This window comes from Euleptes europaea, chromosome 15, assembly GCF_029931775.1.
Source record: "Euleptes europaea isolate rEulEur1 chromosome 15, rEulEur1.hap1, whole genome shotgun sequence".
NCBI lineage: Eukaryota > Metazoa > Chordata > Lepidosauria > Squamata > Sphaerodactylidae > Euleptes > Euleptes europaea.
This window is the reverse complement of record NC_079326.1, coordinates 43,105,173-43,117,409: the sequence shown is the minus strand read 5'-3', so window position 1 is coordinate 43,117,409 and position 12,237 is coordinate 43,105,173. Positions and strand designations below refer to the sequence as shown.

General features: G+C 41.7%; 1 protein-coding gene across 1 annotated transcript in view; it reads left to right on the top strand.

The window, feature by feature from the left end:
- Nucleotides 1–12,237, top strand: part of TTN (titin) — a 329,209-nt gene that overhangs the window by 239,196 nt on the left and 77,776 nt on the right. The window contains 16 exon segments of the mRNA XM_056861196.1: nucleotides 1,332–1,761; nucleotides 2,320–2,628; nucleotides 3,700–3,848; nucleotides 3,937–3,969; nucleotides 4,088–4,217; nucleotides 4,308–4,607; nucleotides 4,699–5,016; nucleotides 5,796–6,092; nucleotides 6,198–6,497; nucleotides 7,614–7,928; nucleotides 8,036–8,184; nucleotides 9,353–9,503; nucleotides 9,595–9,876; nucleotides 10,203–10,505; nucleotides 10,595–10,897; nucleotides 10,995–11,276. Coding sequence (XP_056717174.1) covers nucleotides 1,332–1,761; nucleotides 2,320–2,628; nucleotides 3,700–3,848; nucleotides 3,937–3,969; nucleotides 4,088–4,217; nucleotides 4,308–4,607; nucleotides 4,699–5,016; nucleotides 5,796–6,092; nucleotides 6,198–6,497; nucleotides 7,614–7,928; nucleotides 8,036–8,184; nucleotides 9,353–9,503; nucleotides 9,595–9,876; nucleotides 10,203–10,505; nucleotides 10,595–10,897; nucleotides 10,995–11,276 — 4,051 coding nt within the window.

Sequence of the window (12,237 nt, the reverse complement as noted above, 5' to 3'; positions counted from 1 at the left end):
GACAGTGTCTCTCAGTGTCAAGTGTGTAGGAAGAGTAATATATAGTCAGAAGGGGGTTGGGTTTGAGCTGAGTCATTGTCCTGCAAAGTATTAAAGGTAATGTGCTAATCATTGTCCTGTAAGTATCAAGGTAATGTGCTAATGAGGGTGTGGTATGTTAATGTGGTAACATACATGGTAATGAAACGTCAGGAAAGAAAATACCAAGACCACGGTCACACAGCCCGGATAACCTACAAGAACCAATTAACTCTGACCGTGAAAGCCTTCAACAATATTTTGAAGACTTTTTTGTTTCTCCAGGCAAACCCCCAATAGTGGTCACTGGCCCTCCTTCTAGTGTTGTCTGTTTATGTGTTTTAATTGAATGATTGCATAATTTTAACCGTATTCTTAATTATTCAAAATGTTTTTTTTTTTATGTTCGCCACCTTGTGGACTTTAATTGGGTGGAACGGTTTTAATGACAAACAAACAGATACTGAGGGGAAACTTGCCCTGGCATAAAAGCCAGCATTGCTGATGCCTCTGCTTCACCGTGCATGCTTGTGCCTCCATTGATGTGCTGAAAGAGACCAAGCAGCCTGTTCTCCTGCTTGGTCATCTGTAGAGGCCAGATGCTACCCAGAGCTGCTGCATTCCATTGGCCTCCCCTGCTTCAGTGTTCTTTCCCAGGGGCTCAACTCACTGCTGTTCACCAGTGGTGCAGGAGGTGATTGGTGTGGTCTATGCCCATGGCCTCCTGGACCTCTGCTAGCAGCAGCTGGGTCCAGACGGAGCCCCAAAGTTTACAGTTGGGTCCAAAAGATCAAATAAGTTCAGACAGTTAAGGAACGGTGCTTTAGATTTTATAGGAAGAGGAAGGCCCCACTTGCCTTACAGAGAATGCTGTTGTGACAAACACCAGCACTCACGCTGCATATCAGGTTAAGTTAATGACTTCGTAAAGATTATTAACACATTTTCAAAATGTATAAGAAGTCTGGAGTTAAATGGCATGTTAAATAATGGGTAGAGTTCACATAAACAGCAATATGCAGTATTTGAATTTCATACAAGTTTTTTGTTTGTTTGCTTTTGTGTATTCTTGATATTTTTATGTATAGAACCAAATTTCAGAAAAACTAACAGGGTAAACACGTATGATAAAACAATGAAATAACAGTCTCTTTAACCTTTCTGACTATGGTTACAGAATAAAGTATATTAAGAAATATGTTCCAGTGTTTAGTGGCTTTGGGTATACCATGTCTAAAATCTTAGGAGCTGTACAGTAGCTCAAATTTGGAAGTGATTGTTTTAAAATTATTCATTTTTCTTTTCTTTTACAGGTCTATAAACTTATCACAAATGGTGAATATCAATTTAGAGTCAGGGCTGTGAACAAGTATGGAACAAGTGACGAGTGTCTTTCAGAAAAAGTGGTCATCAAGGATCCATACGGCCTTCCTGGACCACCCGGAAAACCAAAGGTTACAGACCGCACTAGGTCATCAATGCTGGTAACATGGACGCCTCCCCTGGACAATGGCGGCGCTCCAATTACTGGCTATTGGCTGGAGAAGAAAGAAGAAGGAGGTGTCTATTGGTCACGTGTCAACAGAGCTCCAGTAACCAAACCAGCCGTGAAAGGACTGGAATTCACTGTACTACGTTTGATTGAAGGTGTTCGATACCAGTTCAGAGCTATGGCTATAAATATTGCCGGAATTGGTCCTCCCAGTGAACCATCGGACCTTGTTGAAGCAGCAGATCCCGTCTGTAAGTATATAAAACTCATGGATGTTAAGCAATAAATAACACAAGAGGTAGAATCTGCCACTCTCACTTAATTTGTTTTAGCTTGCTTCCAGGTGCGATCGCATCATTTTAGCAAAAGCTGAACATTTGAGCATGAATATTAATATAAAATACATACATTATATAAAATACATACATTTTCCATTCACTTCAGTGCAGATAACACCATACATGCATTAGAATGCCTATGGGGAAGGCTTTAAGAGGGGTGTGGACATGTTCATGGAGGAGAGGGGTATTCATGGCTACTGGTCAAAATAGATGCATACCTTTCTCTCCAGGATCAGAGGCGCATGCCTATTATATTAGGTGCTTTGGAACACAGGCAGGACAAATTCTGCTGCGGTTGTCTTGTTTGTGGGCTTCCTAGAGGCACATGGTTGGCCAATGTGTGAACAAACTGCTGGACTTGATGGACCCTGGTCTGATCCAGCATGGCCTTTCTTATGTTATGTTCTTATGTAATGGGACTGTGAGGGCATAATACTAAGGCTGATATATTTTACATTTACTCATTAGTTCCTCCCGGAGCACCATCATGCCCAGATGTCACAGACAGAACCAAGTCAACAATCTCTCTTGCATGGAAACCTCCCCAAAAGGATGGTGGCAGTCCTATTAAAGGATACATTGTTGAAATGCAAGAAGAAGGTAGTACGGATTGGAAGAATGTGAATGAACCAGACAAGCTGTTCCCTACTTGTGAATGTGTTGTGCCTAACCTAAAAGAACTCAGGAAATACAGATTTAGAGTAAAGGCTGTAAATGCTGCAGGGGAATCCGAGCCAAGTCTTGCAACTTCAGAAGTCCCATGCAAGGAAATACAAGGTGAGGATTCTTGGAATTAAAATTGATACTTAACTGTAACGTTCTTTTCAGTAGAATACACGCGCACCGGAGAGATCAATGGGTGCAAAAACTGAAATGCAGAAATCACTGGTCACCGCATTAGTGTTGTAAAGTATAGAGCAATGTGTATGAATTGGGGACATGTGGGTAAAAGAGAGCTCCCAACATTTTGATAGCCTCATTCATCAGTCTGATGGCATGATTGTCACAGTAAGTAGGTAGAGCCAAAGAACTAGATAATTTTACACAGATGTCAGAAGGCATTGTCAGCATCTAGTATCTTTGAGCTCACAGTAAAGCTCAGGTAAGTCTACACACTCACTGTTCTAGAGGGAAATTAAATTAGAAATTGTTTACACAGTTTAATTGATTTATTACCTCTTGTGTATTATGGCCTCTAGCCTGGAGTGACTTAAAACCAGGCCCTTTTGAATCTATTCTGCCTGTCAGCAGCTCACACCACATGCTGACAGGACTAGGTTTTAAAATCATGACTTGAAAATCTACTTTCTTCCGCCTCTTAATGAATATATATATATAAATATATATATATACACACACACACACACACACACACACACACACACACACACATTGCAAATAAGCTTACAAGCTGGCCTGATGAGGAGTGCTTGCACTCTATTATGTGCCATTGGGCTGGTCCTCGTAAAAGTTATTACATGGATTGTGTCCTTGGCTTTTGGGCTTTTACTTTTGGACCCACGTTGCTGTAAACATCTAAGTCTGTACAAACAGGATCATGACCGGAGTTGGAAAGCCAAGGCTAGTGATACAGAGACAGTCTAAGAACTCTAGAAGAAAGTGCAGCTTTAGCAATACACAGAAAATAATATTTTTGATGAAACTGCACAGAGATTGAGTCAACACTCAGCCTTGCTTGTACATTACTTATCTTGTTAATAGGTTTATTGTAGGAATAGGCTGCTCGTATTGAGATACCTTTGTATATCTCCATAAAAACCATACACAGTTTAGAGGGATGATACGATAGACTAGATGGATTTTGATTATATTATTTATGCCTTGCAGAGGAGCCAGAAATATTTTTAGATATCGGAGCACAAGACTTCCTATCTTGCCGTTCTGGTGCAACCATCAGAATTCCAGCGGTTATTAAGGGCCGCCCTATTCCCAAAACATTTTGGGAGTTTGAGGGTGAAGCAAAGAAAGCCGTAAAGGTCAGTTTAAAAACAATTGTTTATTTGAAATTTGTTAAGTATTCATTTCAGTTTCTCTTATATTTACTTTTCCCCCCTTTATTTGAAGGATGGAGTCCATAACGTACCAGAAGATGCTACGGTAATCAGTAGTTTATTTTACTTCATTTGTTTTAGTACTGAGATCTTTTTGAAGTTGATTTTCATGAGTTTTTAAAAATTATATTTGAATAAATTTATTTTTAATTTCCTGCGTGCAGGTGGAATCAACTGACACTACTTCAGTAATTACTATACCTGTATGTAACAGAGGTCACTCTGGAAAATACAGTATTACAGCCAAGAACAAAGCAGGGCAGAAAACCGTAAATGTCCGAGTGAATGTCCTTGGTAAGACACGTGAATCTTGAAGCATTTCCTTCCACTAACATTATGATGTTAACTTAGCTGTGTAATAACTATTTCATGTTGTTTGAACAGATGTTCCCGGACCACCAAAGGACCTAAAAGTAAGCGATATAACAAGATGCAGCTGTAAACTTGCATGGAAAATGCCAGACAATGATGGTGGAGATAGAATCAAAAACTACATTGTTGAGAAAAGAACAGTTGAAGGGAAGGCTTGGACAAAAGTTAATCCAAACTGTGGTGGTACATCTACTGTCATCCCTGACCTCATAGCAGGACAGCAGTATTTCTTCCGTGTACGAGCAGAAAATCGCTTTGGTGTTGGACCCCCCGCAGATACAATTCAGAGGACTACAGCAAGGGATCCAATCCGTGAGTTAAATCAAAGTAAAACAATTGGATTGACTGATGATACGCTATTAGTGTTCAGTGATACTTACTCTACTTCACTTATTTGTGACAGATCCTCCTGATCCACCTACCAAGCTCAAGATAGGTATTGTGACTAAGAACACAGTAAGCTTGACGTGGAAACCACCCAAGAATGATGGTGGTGCTCCCGTGACTCATTATAATATTGAATGCCTTACTTGGGATCGTACTGGTGAAGGAAAAGAAGCCTGGCGACAGTGCAATAGACGTGATGTGGAAGAAACAAAGTTTACAGTAGAAGATCTCAAAGAAGGTGGAGAATATGAATTCAGAGTGAAAGCAGTAAATGAAGCAGGACCAAGCAGACCATCAGCTACCGTTGGGCCAATCATTGTCAAAGATCAGACATGTAAGTACTGAAAAAATGTTGGGTTGAATCCTACGATCTGTCAGTAGAAGTCACTGATGGCCATGGATCTTCCTCACTTTCCCATTCCCCCTGTAACCATATCTGTTCCCAGAAAAATTGATTCCCAGGGTCATGGGACTTGCATGGAGTAATAGCTATGCAGGTTGATAGGCTGTACGGAGGTGGGGAAAGGGGGCTAAATTGCCCTTCCTGCCTCTATCATCAGCAGAACTGCCTCTTCCGTCAACAGAACTCCACTGATGGAAGAGGCAGGAGGAGGCAATTCTGCTTGCTCCCCCTCAAACACACACTGCTGCCCACCAGCCCCAAGCAGATCTGTGCAAGTCCCATTACTTTCCCAGGGCCAGAAAAGGTCGCTGGATCCTTACATAAGTGGATTGCTGGATCTAACCTGTTGCACTTCAGAATACAGTTCAAAACATGACACACTATTTCATATGATGCTGGAATGTCCCCAATACAATTATTATAGTGATGAATGGATTACCCCTATTTTAATTAAATTACCTGCCACCATAACAAAAGATAAAATAGTCCCCTTTGTGCTGGCGGATAGAGATCCAAGAACAACATTGGCAGTGGCCATTGGCCAAGTATCTCTCCACTATAATTTCCTTAAAGAAATAAAGGCTCCCCATTTACTGCTCAAGACCTTTGGGTCATGGGAGTTTGAAAAAGAAGAGGAAAGTTCAATACATGCAGACTTCTATAAGCTTTGCAGCGGTATAATAATTTTTTGCTTTTCAAAAAATGTGTAGGTCCTCCAGCCATTGAACTCAAAGAATTTATGGAGGTAGAAGAAGGAACAGATGTTAACATCGTAGCCAAGATAAAGGGTGTGCCCTTCCCGACCCTGACCTGGCATAAAGCTTCTCCAAAGAAACCTGATGACAAATTACCAGTGCTGTATGATCAGCATGTCAACAAGATTGTGAGCGAAGACTCTTGCACTTTACTGATACAGCAGTCTCGCAGAAAGGATACGGGCTTGTTCACAATAAGTGCTGTCAATAATTACGGAGCAGATTCAAAGGAGATGAGGTTGAATGTCCTAGGTAAGTACTAGCAGATCTTGGCTTTGGCAACCATTTTAAAAAAACATATTTTAGATCATTCTGTATTTTTATTTCAATTAATATTTTGTAACATGTATTTTTCAGGTCGCCCCGGACCACCAGAAGGGCCCATTAAATTTGAATCCATTTCAGCTGATAAGATGACATTGTCTTGGCTCCCTCCTAAAGACGATGGTGGCTCTAAGATAACCAACTATGTTATTGAAAAACGGGAAGCAAACAGAAAGTCCTGGGTCCACGTGACCAATGAACCAAAGGAATGCATCTTCACCGTACCCAAACTGCTAGAAGGCCATGAATACATCTTCCGCATTATGGCACAGAATAAATATGGCATTGGGGATCCGCTTGATAGCGAGCCTGAAACAGCAAGAAATCTTTTCAGTGCGTATATTATTGTTTTCAAATGTCAGCTGCTCTTGGGGAATGTCAAAAGGGACTGCAGGCGCAAGATAAAACAAAAACTTTAGCTAAAATGTCTCTAGTAGTTTATACAAGGTTTCTATAAGCAGAGCCTCTGTTGTTTCCCTGTTTCTGAACCCAGGAAAATATGAAGCTGCCTTCTACTGAAACAGACCCTTCGTCCATCAGGTTCAGTATTGTCTACTCAGACTGGCAGCAGCTCTTCAGGGTCTCAGGCAGAGGTTTTTCACATCATCTCTTACTTGACTTTTTAAAGTGGAGATGCTGGGGATTGAACCTGGGACCTCCTGCATGCCAAGCAGATGCCCAAGCACTGAGATATGGCCCCTCTGCATGGCCCCTTTTCTGCCATCTTCATAAAACAAATGCTGGCAGTTTTAGCTAATGTCTCCACTGATCCATTTGTACATAATTTGGATAGTATTTAATGGGGACACTCTCTGCTTCTGACATTTTAACTGAAGGATTAGATATTGAGGCCAGTCCTTGCTCCTTGTGCAAAGAATTAGCCTAGTTCCAATGCTGGGACAGCAGCAGCCATAGTCACATGACAAAAGTTGGCATACAGTGCAGGAGCCCTGCAAAAAGGGCTTTTCAAGATTAAAAATAACTTAGCACAGGATCATAATAAAACTGCACCAAAAAAGAGGTGCTGCGTGGAAAGGGGAAGGCTTCATAGATGCAAGTGGTACAGAGACGGACAACCCTGCCCTACTTATGTCATATAAGGCGCTGCTGTAGCTGTTGTTGCACAATACTGGGATTGCACCACAAAATCTGCAGCAAAGGAAAGGCTTAGAATGCATGTTAAGATTGTACCGAAAGACTGGTAAAGACATTTCTAAGGGTGCTTTCTGAATAATGCACTTCCAATCCACTTTGCAGCTGGATTTTACTGTGTGAAATGGGAAAATCCACTTGCAGATGATTGCTGAAGTGCATTGAAAAATGGATTGAAAGCACGGGTAAATGTGCCCTCAGAGAACGACTACTAGAGCAGAACAAGTTGTACAAATAAACAATAGGAAATGTAGCTTTGGGTGGTTTGCCTTACACTTCTGTGTACCTTTTCCCTAGCTGTTCCTGGTATTTGTGACAAGCCAACGGTCAGCAGTGTCACACATGACTCAATGACCGTCAACTGGGAGGAGCCAGAATATGATGGAGGCTCACCTGTGACGGGTTATTGGCTGGAGCGCAAGGAGACTACTGGAAAGAGGTGGACAAGGGTTAATCGGGATCCTGTTAAACCAATGACACTGGGAGTTTCTTACAAAGTGACTGGCCTCATCGAAGGTTCAGATTATCAGTTCCGTGTATATGCTATTAATGCTGCTGGTGTTGGCCCGCCAAGCATGCCCTCTGATCCAGTAACTGCCAGAGACCCTATTGGTAAATACTTCAGATTTATTTTATTTTTTAAAAAAAAATTTGGAAGCATCCAAGTAAAAAAGAAACAACATACTTATGTCAAAACTGGTGCGGTGATGTTTTTTCAGCTCCTCCTGGTCCTCCAATTCCAAAAGTTACAGATTGGACAAAGTCATCTGTCGATCTTGAATGGACTCCACCAGCAAAAGATGGCGGTTCTAAAATCACTGGCTACATTGTTGAATATAAAGAGGAAGGGAAAGAAGAATGGGAGAAGGTAGGTGAAACCGGCCTTTTTAAATTTGAAACATGATGCTATAGGCAAAGAAAAAGTGCCAATCGGATACCGTGAAGAGGTAATTAATTAGTCTTTACCAAAGCACTGTATCCAACAAGAGGCAGATCAAGTGGCATGATACATTGAAGGAGATGAAGATGAAGCTGGGTTGGAGAGAGTCCACATTGTGTACTTTCCCTAGGGATGCTAGTTGTGTTCTAATATATCTTTGTGTAGAAATATTCATAAAACAAATTATTTGATACAGCTTCAGGGGTTAGTAAAATAAGTCTTTGTAGTTTCACAGTTACTGTGAACAGGGCTATAGTGGCTCCACAACTACTTAAAGGAAAAGGTGATGGTGATGTTACTTACCCATGGGGTGATGTCCCATCCCAACATTTACTAGGCAGACTGTGTTTACGGGGTGGTTTGCCATTGCCTTGCCCAGTCTTCTACACTTTACCCCCAGCTGGGTAGTCATTTTACCAACCTCGGAAGGATGGAAGGCTGAGTCAACCTTGAGCTGGCTACCTGAAACCGACTTCCATCAGGATTGAACTCAGGTCCTGAGCAGAGTTTGGACTGCAGTACTGTAGCTTGCCACTCTGCACCACAGGGCTCCCTGCACAACTACTTAGCTGCCATCAAATTAGCTTTATAAACATGGAACAGATACACCTCTCATATTTTATTGTTTGATAGACTGTTCTTCCAGCGACCCTCATTCACTTTCACAACTCCATACATTACTGTCTTTTTTTTGCCATCAAGTCATAGCTGACCTATGGCAACCCCATTGGGTTTTCAAGGCAAGAGAGATTCAGAGGTGGTTTGCCATTGCCTGCCTCCACGTCATACCCCTTATATTCCTTGGAGGTCTCCCATCCAAATACTTGCCAGGGTCAAGGCTGAGAGTGAGTGATTGGCGCAAGGTCACCCAGCAAGTTTCCTTGGCAGAGTGAGGATTCGAACCTGGTATTCCCAGATCCTAGTCTGACACCTTAACCACTACGCCACGCTGGCTGTCATACATTATCTTGCTGTACTAGAAATATGTATTCCTGGCATTGAATCCTCCTGTATTTCTCTGTGAAATTCCATTAGAACAACCATCCTGTGGATTACTTAATTGGTTGACTCATGGTGTCTTTTTTTTCTCTTGCAGGCAAAAGATAAAGAAATAAGAGGAACCAAGTTTGTTGTAGCAGGATTAAAAGAAGGATGCTTCTACAAATTTAGAGTGAGAGCAGTCAATGCTGCTGGTATCGGAGAGCCTGGGGAAGTTACTGATATCATTGAAATAAAGGATAGAATAGGTATTCTTCATACAAAATATTTATAGTGTGTGTATATATGTGAGTGAAAGTAGGAGAAACTATATGTAAAAGCCATTATTTATTTCCACAGTTGCTCCTGACCTTCAGCTAGATGCTCATGTGAAAGACAGAATTGTTGTTCATGCTGGTGGTGTGATCCGTATCATAGCTTATGTCTCAGGAAAGCCACCTCCAACCATATCCTGGAGTAGGGATGACAGAGCTCTCCCTCCAGAGGCTAATATTGAGGAAACCGCTATTAGTTCTTCCATGGTCATAAAGAACTGCAAAAGAAGTCACCAGGGTGTCTACACTCTTCTTGCCAAAAACGCAGGGGGAGAAAGAAAGAAGACTATTATTGTTGATGTGCTAGGTAAGCCATAACATTTGAATATATATGATAGGAATGGTTGCCAGTGTCGGCAGGCAGGAGAAATGTAAAACAAAAAAATCACCATCGACCCAATGGCATGACATCACTTCTAGGAAACCCCGGAAATGATGTTATGTCTGTCTAGGAATCACATAAAACTCTATGGTTTTTCCTGGTAGTGATGTGACACTGTCGCTGACAGAGCCCTCCCATGTCCCTGCCCGCCCCCCCAGACTCCCGCTGCTGGCAACCCTAATGAGAGGGGGGGGGAGAATGAATGAAAATTTACACATTTGATGCATATTTCCTTTACCTTTCCATTATAGATGTGCCTGGCCCAGTTGGCGTTCCGTTCCTTACTGAAAACCTAACCAGCGACTCTTGCAAACTTACATGGTTTTCTCCTGAAGATGATGGCGGTTCAGCTATCACCAATTACGTAATTGAAAAACGTGAAACAGATCACAGAGCCTGGACACCAGTAACTTATACAGTCACCCGACAGAATGCTACTGTTCAGGGATTGATTGAGGGCAAAGCATACTTCTTCCGAATTGCACCTGAAAATATTATTGGCATGGGCCCATTTGTACAGACGACGAGTGAGATTTTAATCAGAGATCCGATAAGTAAGTTACTTTGGCTCGTCAATAATTATCATAAGAAAAAATATGCATAGGAGGATGTAATTAACATACTGTGTATTTTTAATTCCCAGCTGTGCCAGAGAGGCCTGAGGATCTCCAAGTAAAAGAAGTAACTAAGGAGTCTGTTACACTGACCTGGAACCCACCTAAGTACAATGGAGGCTCTGATATAACCATGTATGTTTTAGAAAGCCGTCTGATTGGAAAAGAGAAATTCAGTAGGGTGACAAAAGAGAAAATGCTTGACAGGAAATATACAGTTGAAGGACTGAAAGAAGGAGACACTTACGAGTATCGTGTGAGCGCTTGCAATATTGTGGGACAAGGCAAACCATCGTTTTGTACAAAGCCAATCACATGCAAAGATGAAATTGGTATGTTTTTGTTCTGAAAACAGCCGTGTGCATTTGTCGCTCTGTGCTGTTTTTTAAATAATATTGTCTTTTTTTTTCTTTTTCAAAATACTTCTAGCTCCTCCTGCACTTGAACTTGATTTCAGAGATAAGCTCATTGTCCGTGTAGGCGAAGCTTTCAGCCTGACTGGCCGTTACTCGGGCAAACCCCAACCAAAGGTTACTTGGCTCAAAGATGACATTACAGTAAAAGAAGACAAACGGACAAAAATCCAGACAACTCCAGCGACTCTTTGCTTAGGGATGTATAAATCTACCCGTGAAGATTCTGGCAAATATTGTGTGGTTATAGAAAATAGTTCAGGAACAAGGAAAGGCTGGTGTCAAGTTACCGTAGTTGGTAAGTATTGTTATAATACTGTAACATTTTCTTTGTATTGATATGGACAACTGGTGATAGAACTGATATTAATGATTAGGTAAAGGTAGACCCCTGCTCAAGCACTGGGACATTACTGATCCATGGGGTGACGTCCCATCATGACATTTACTAGGCAGACTGTAAATTGCCTTCCCCAGTCATCTACACTTTACCCCCAGCAAGCTGGGTACTCATTTTACTGACCTCGGAAGGATGGAAGGCTGAGTCAACCTTGAGCCGGCTACCTGAAACCAACTTCCGTTGGGATTGAACTCAGTTTGTGAGCAGAGCATGTACTGCAGCTTACCACTCTGCGCCATGGGGCTGCTAATTACTGATTCATTTATATAAAAATGGGGAAAAATTAACCTAATGTGTCTAATGGCACTTCCTTTTGCAAACAGATGAGCAATTTTTACTAATTCCCCTTCCCGCTGTAAGCTTCCGCTTCACCACCCACATTGTTCCTGAGGGCACCTTGACCTTCAGGAGTATAATTTGGGATGCCCAAGGGACTGCAGTGGAAGGGGGAGCACAGAAAAATCCCATTCCTTGGCTTCATTGTGTTCATGGTACTTTGGATCCTGTCCACTCAGTTTATATATGAAAATGTTTTACCAACATTAACTTCTATTTTTCTTTGTTGTTTACACCCTGCTTGATGAATGCATTGTTATTCTGAACGACACCTAGAATTCATAGAGTTGAAATCACTTCTTTAAATTGAAATATGCTCTCACGGGCTGTCCTGATTATGTCCTTTATATTCTTAACAGCCAAAACTGTGGCAAGAAGAAAATAATAATTTCATAGAATCATAGAGTTGGAAGGGACAACCAAGGTCATCTAGTCCAACCCCCTCCACAATGCAGGAAATTCACAACTACCTCCCCCACACACACCCAGTGACCCCTACTCCATACCTTGAAGATGGCCAAGA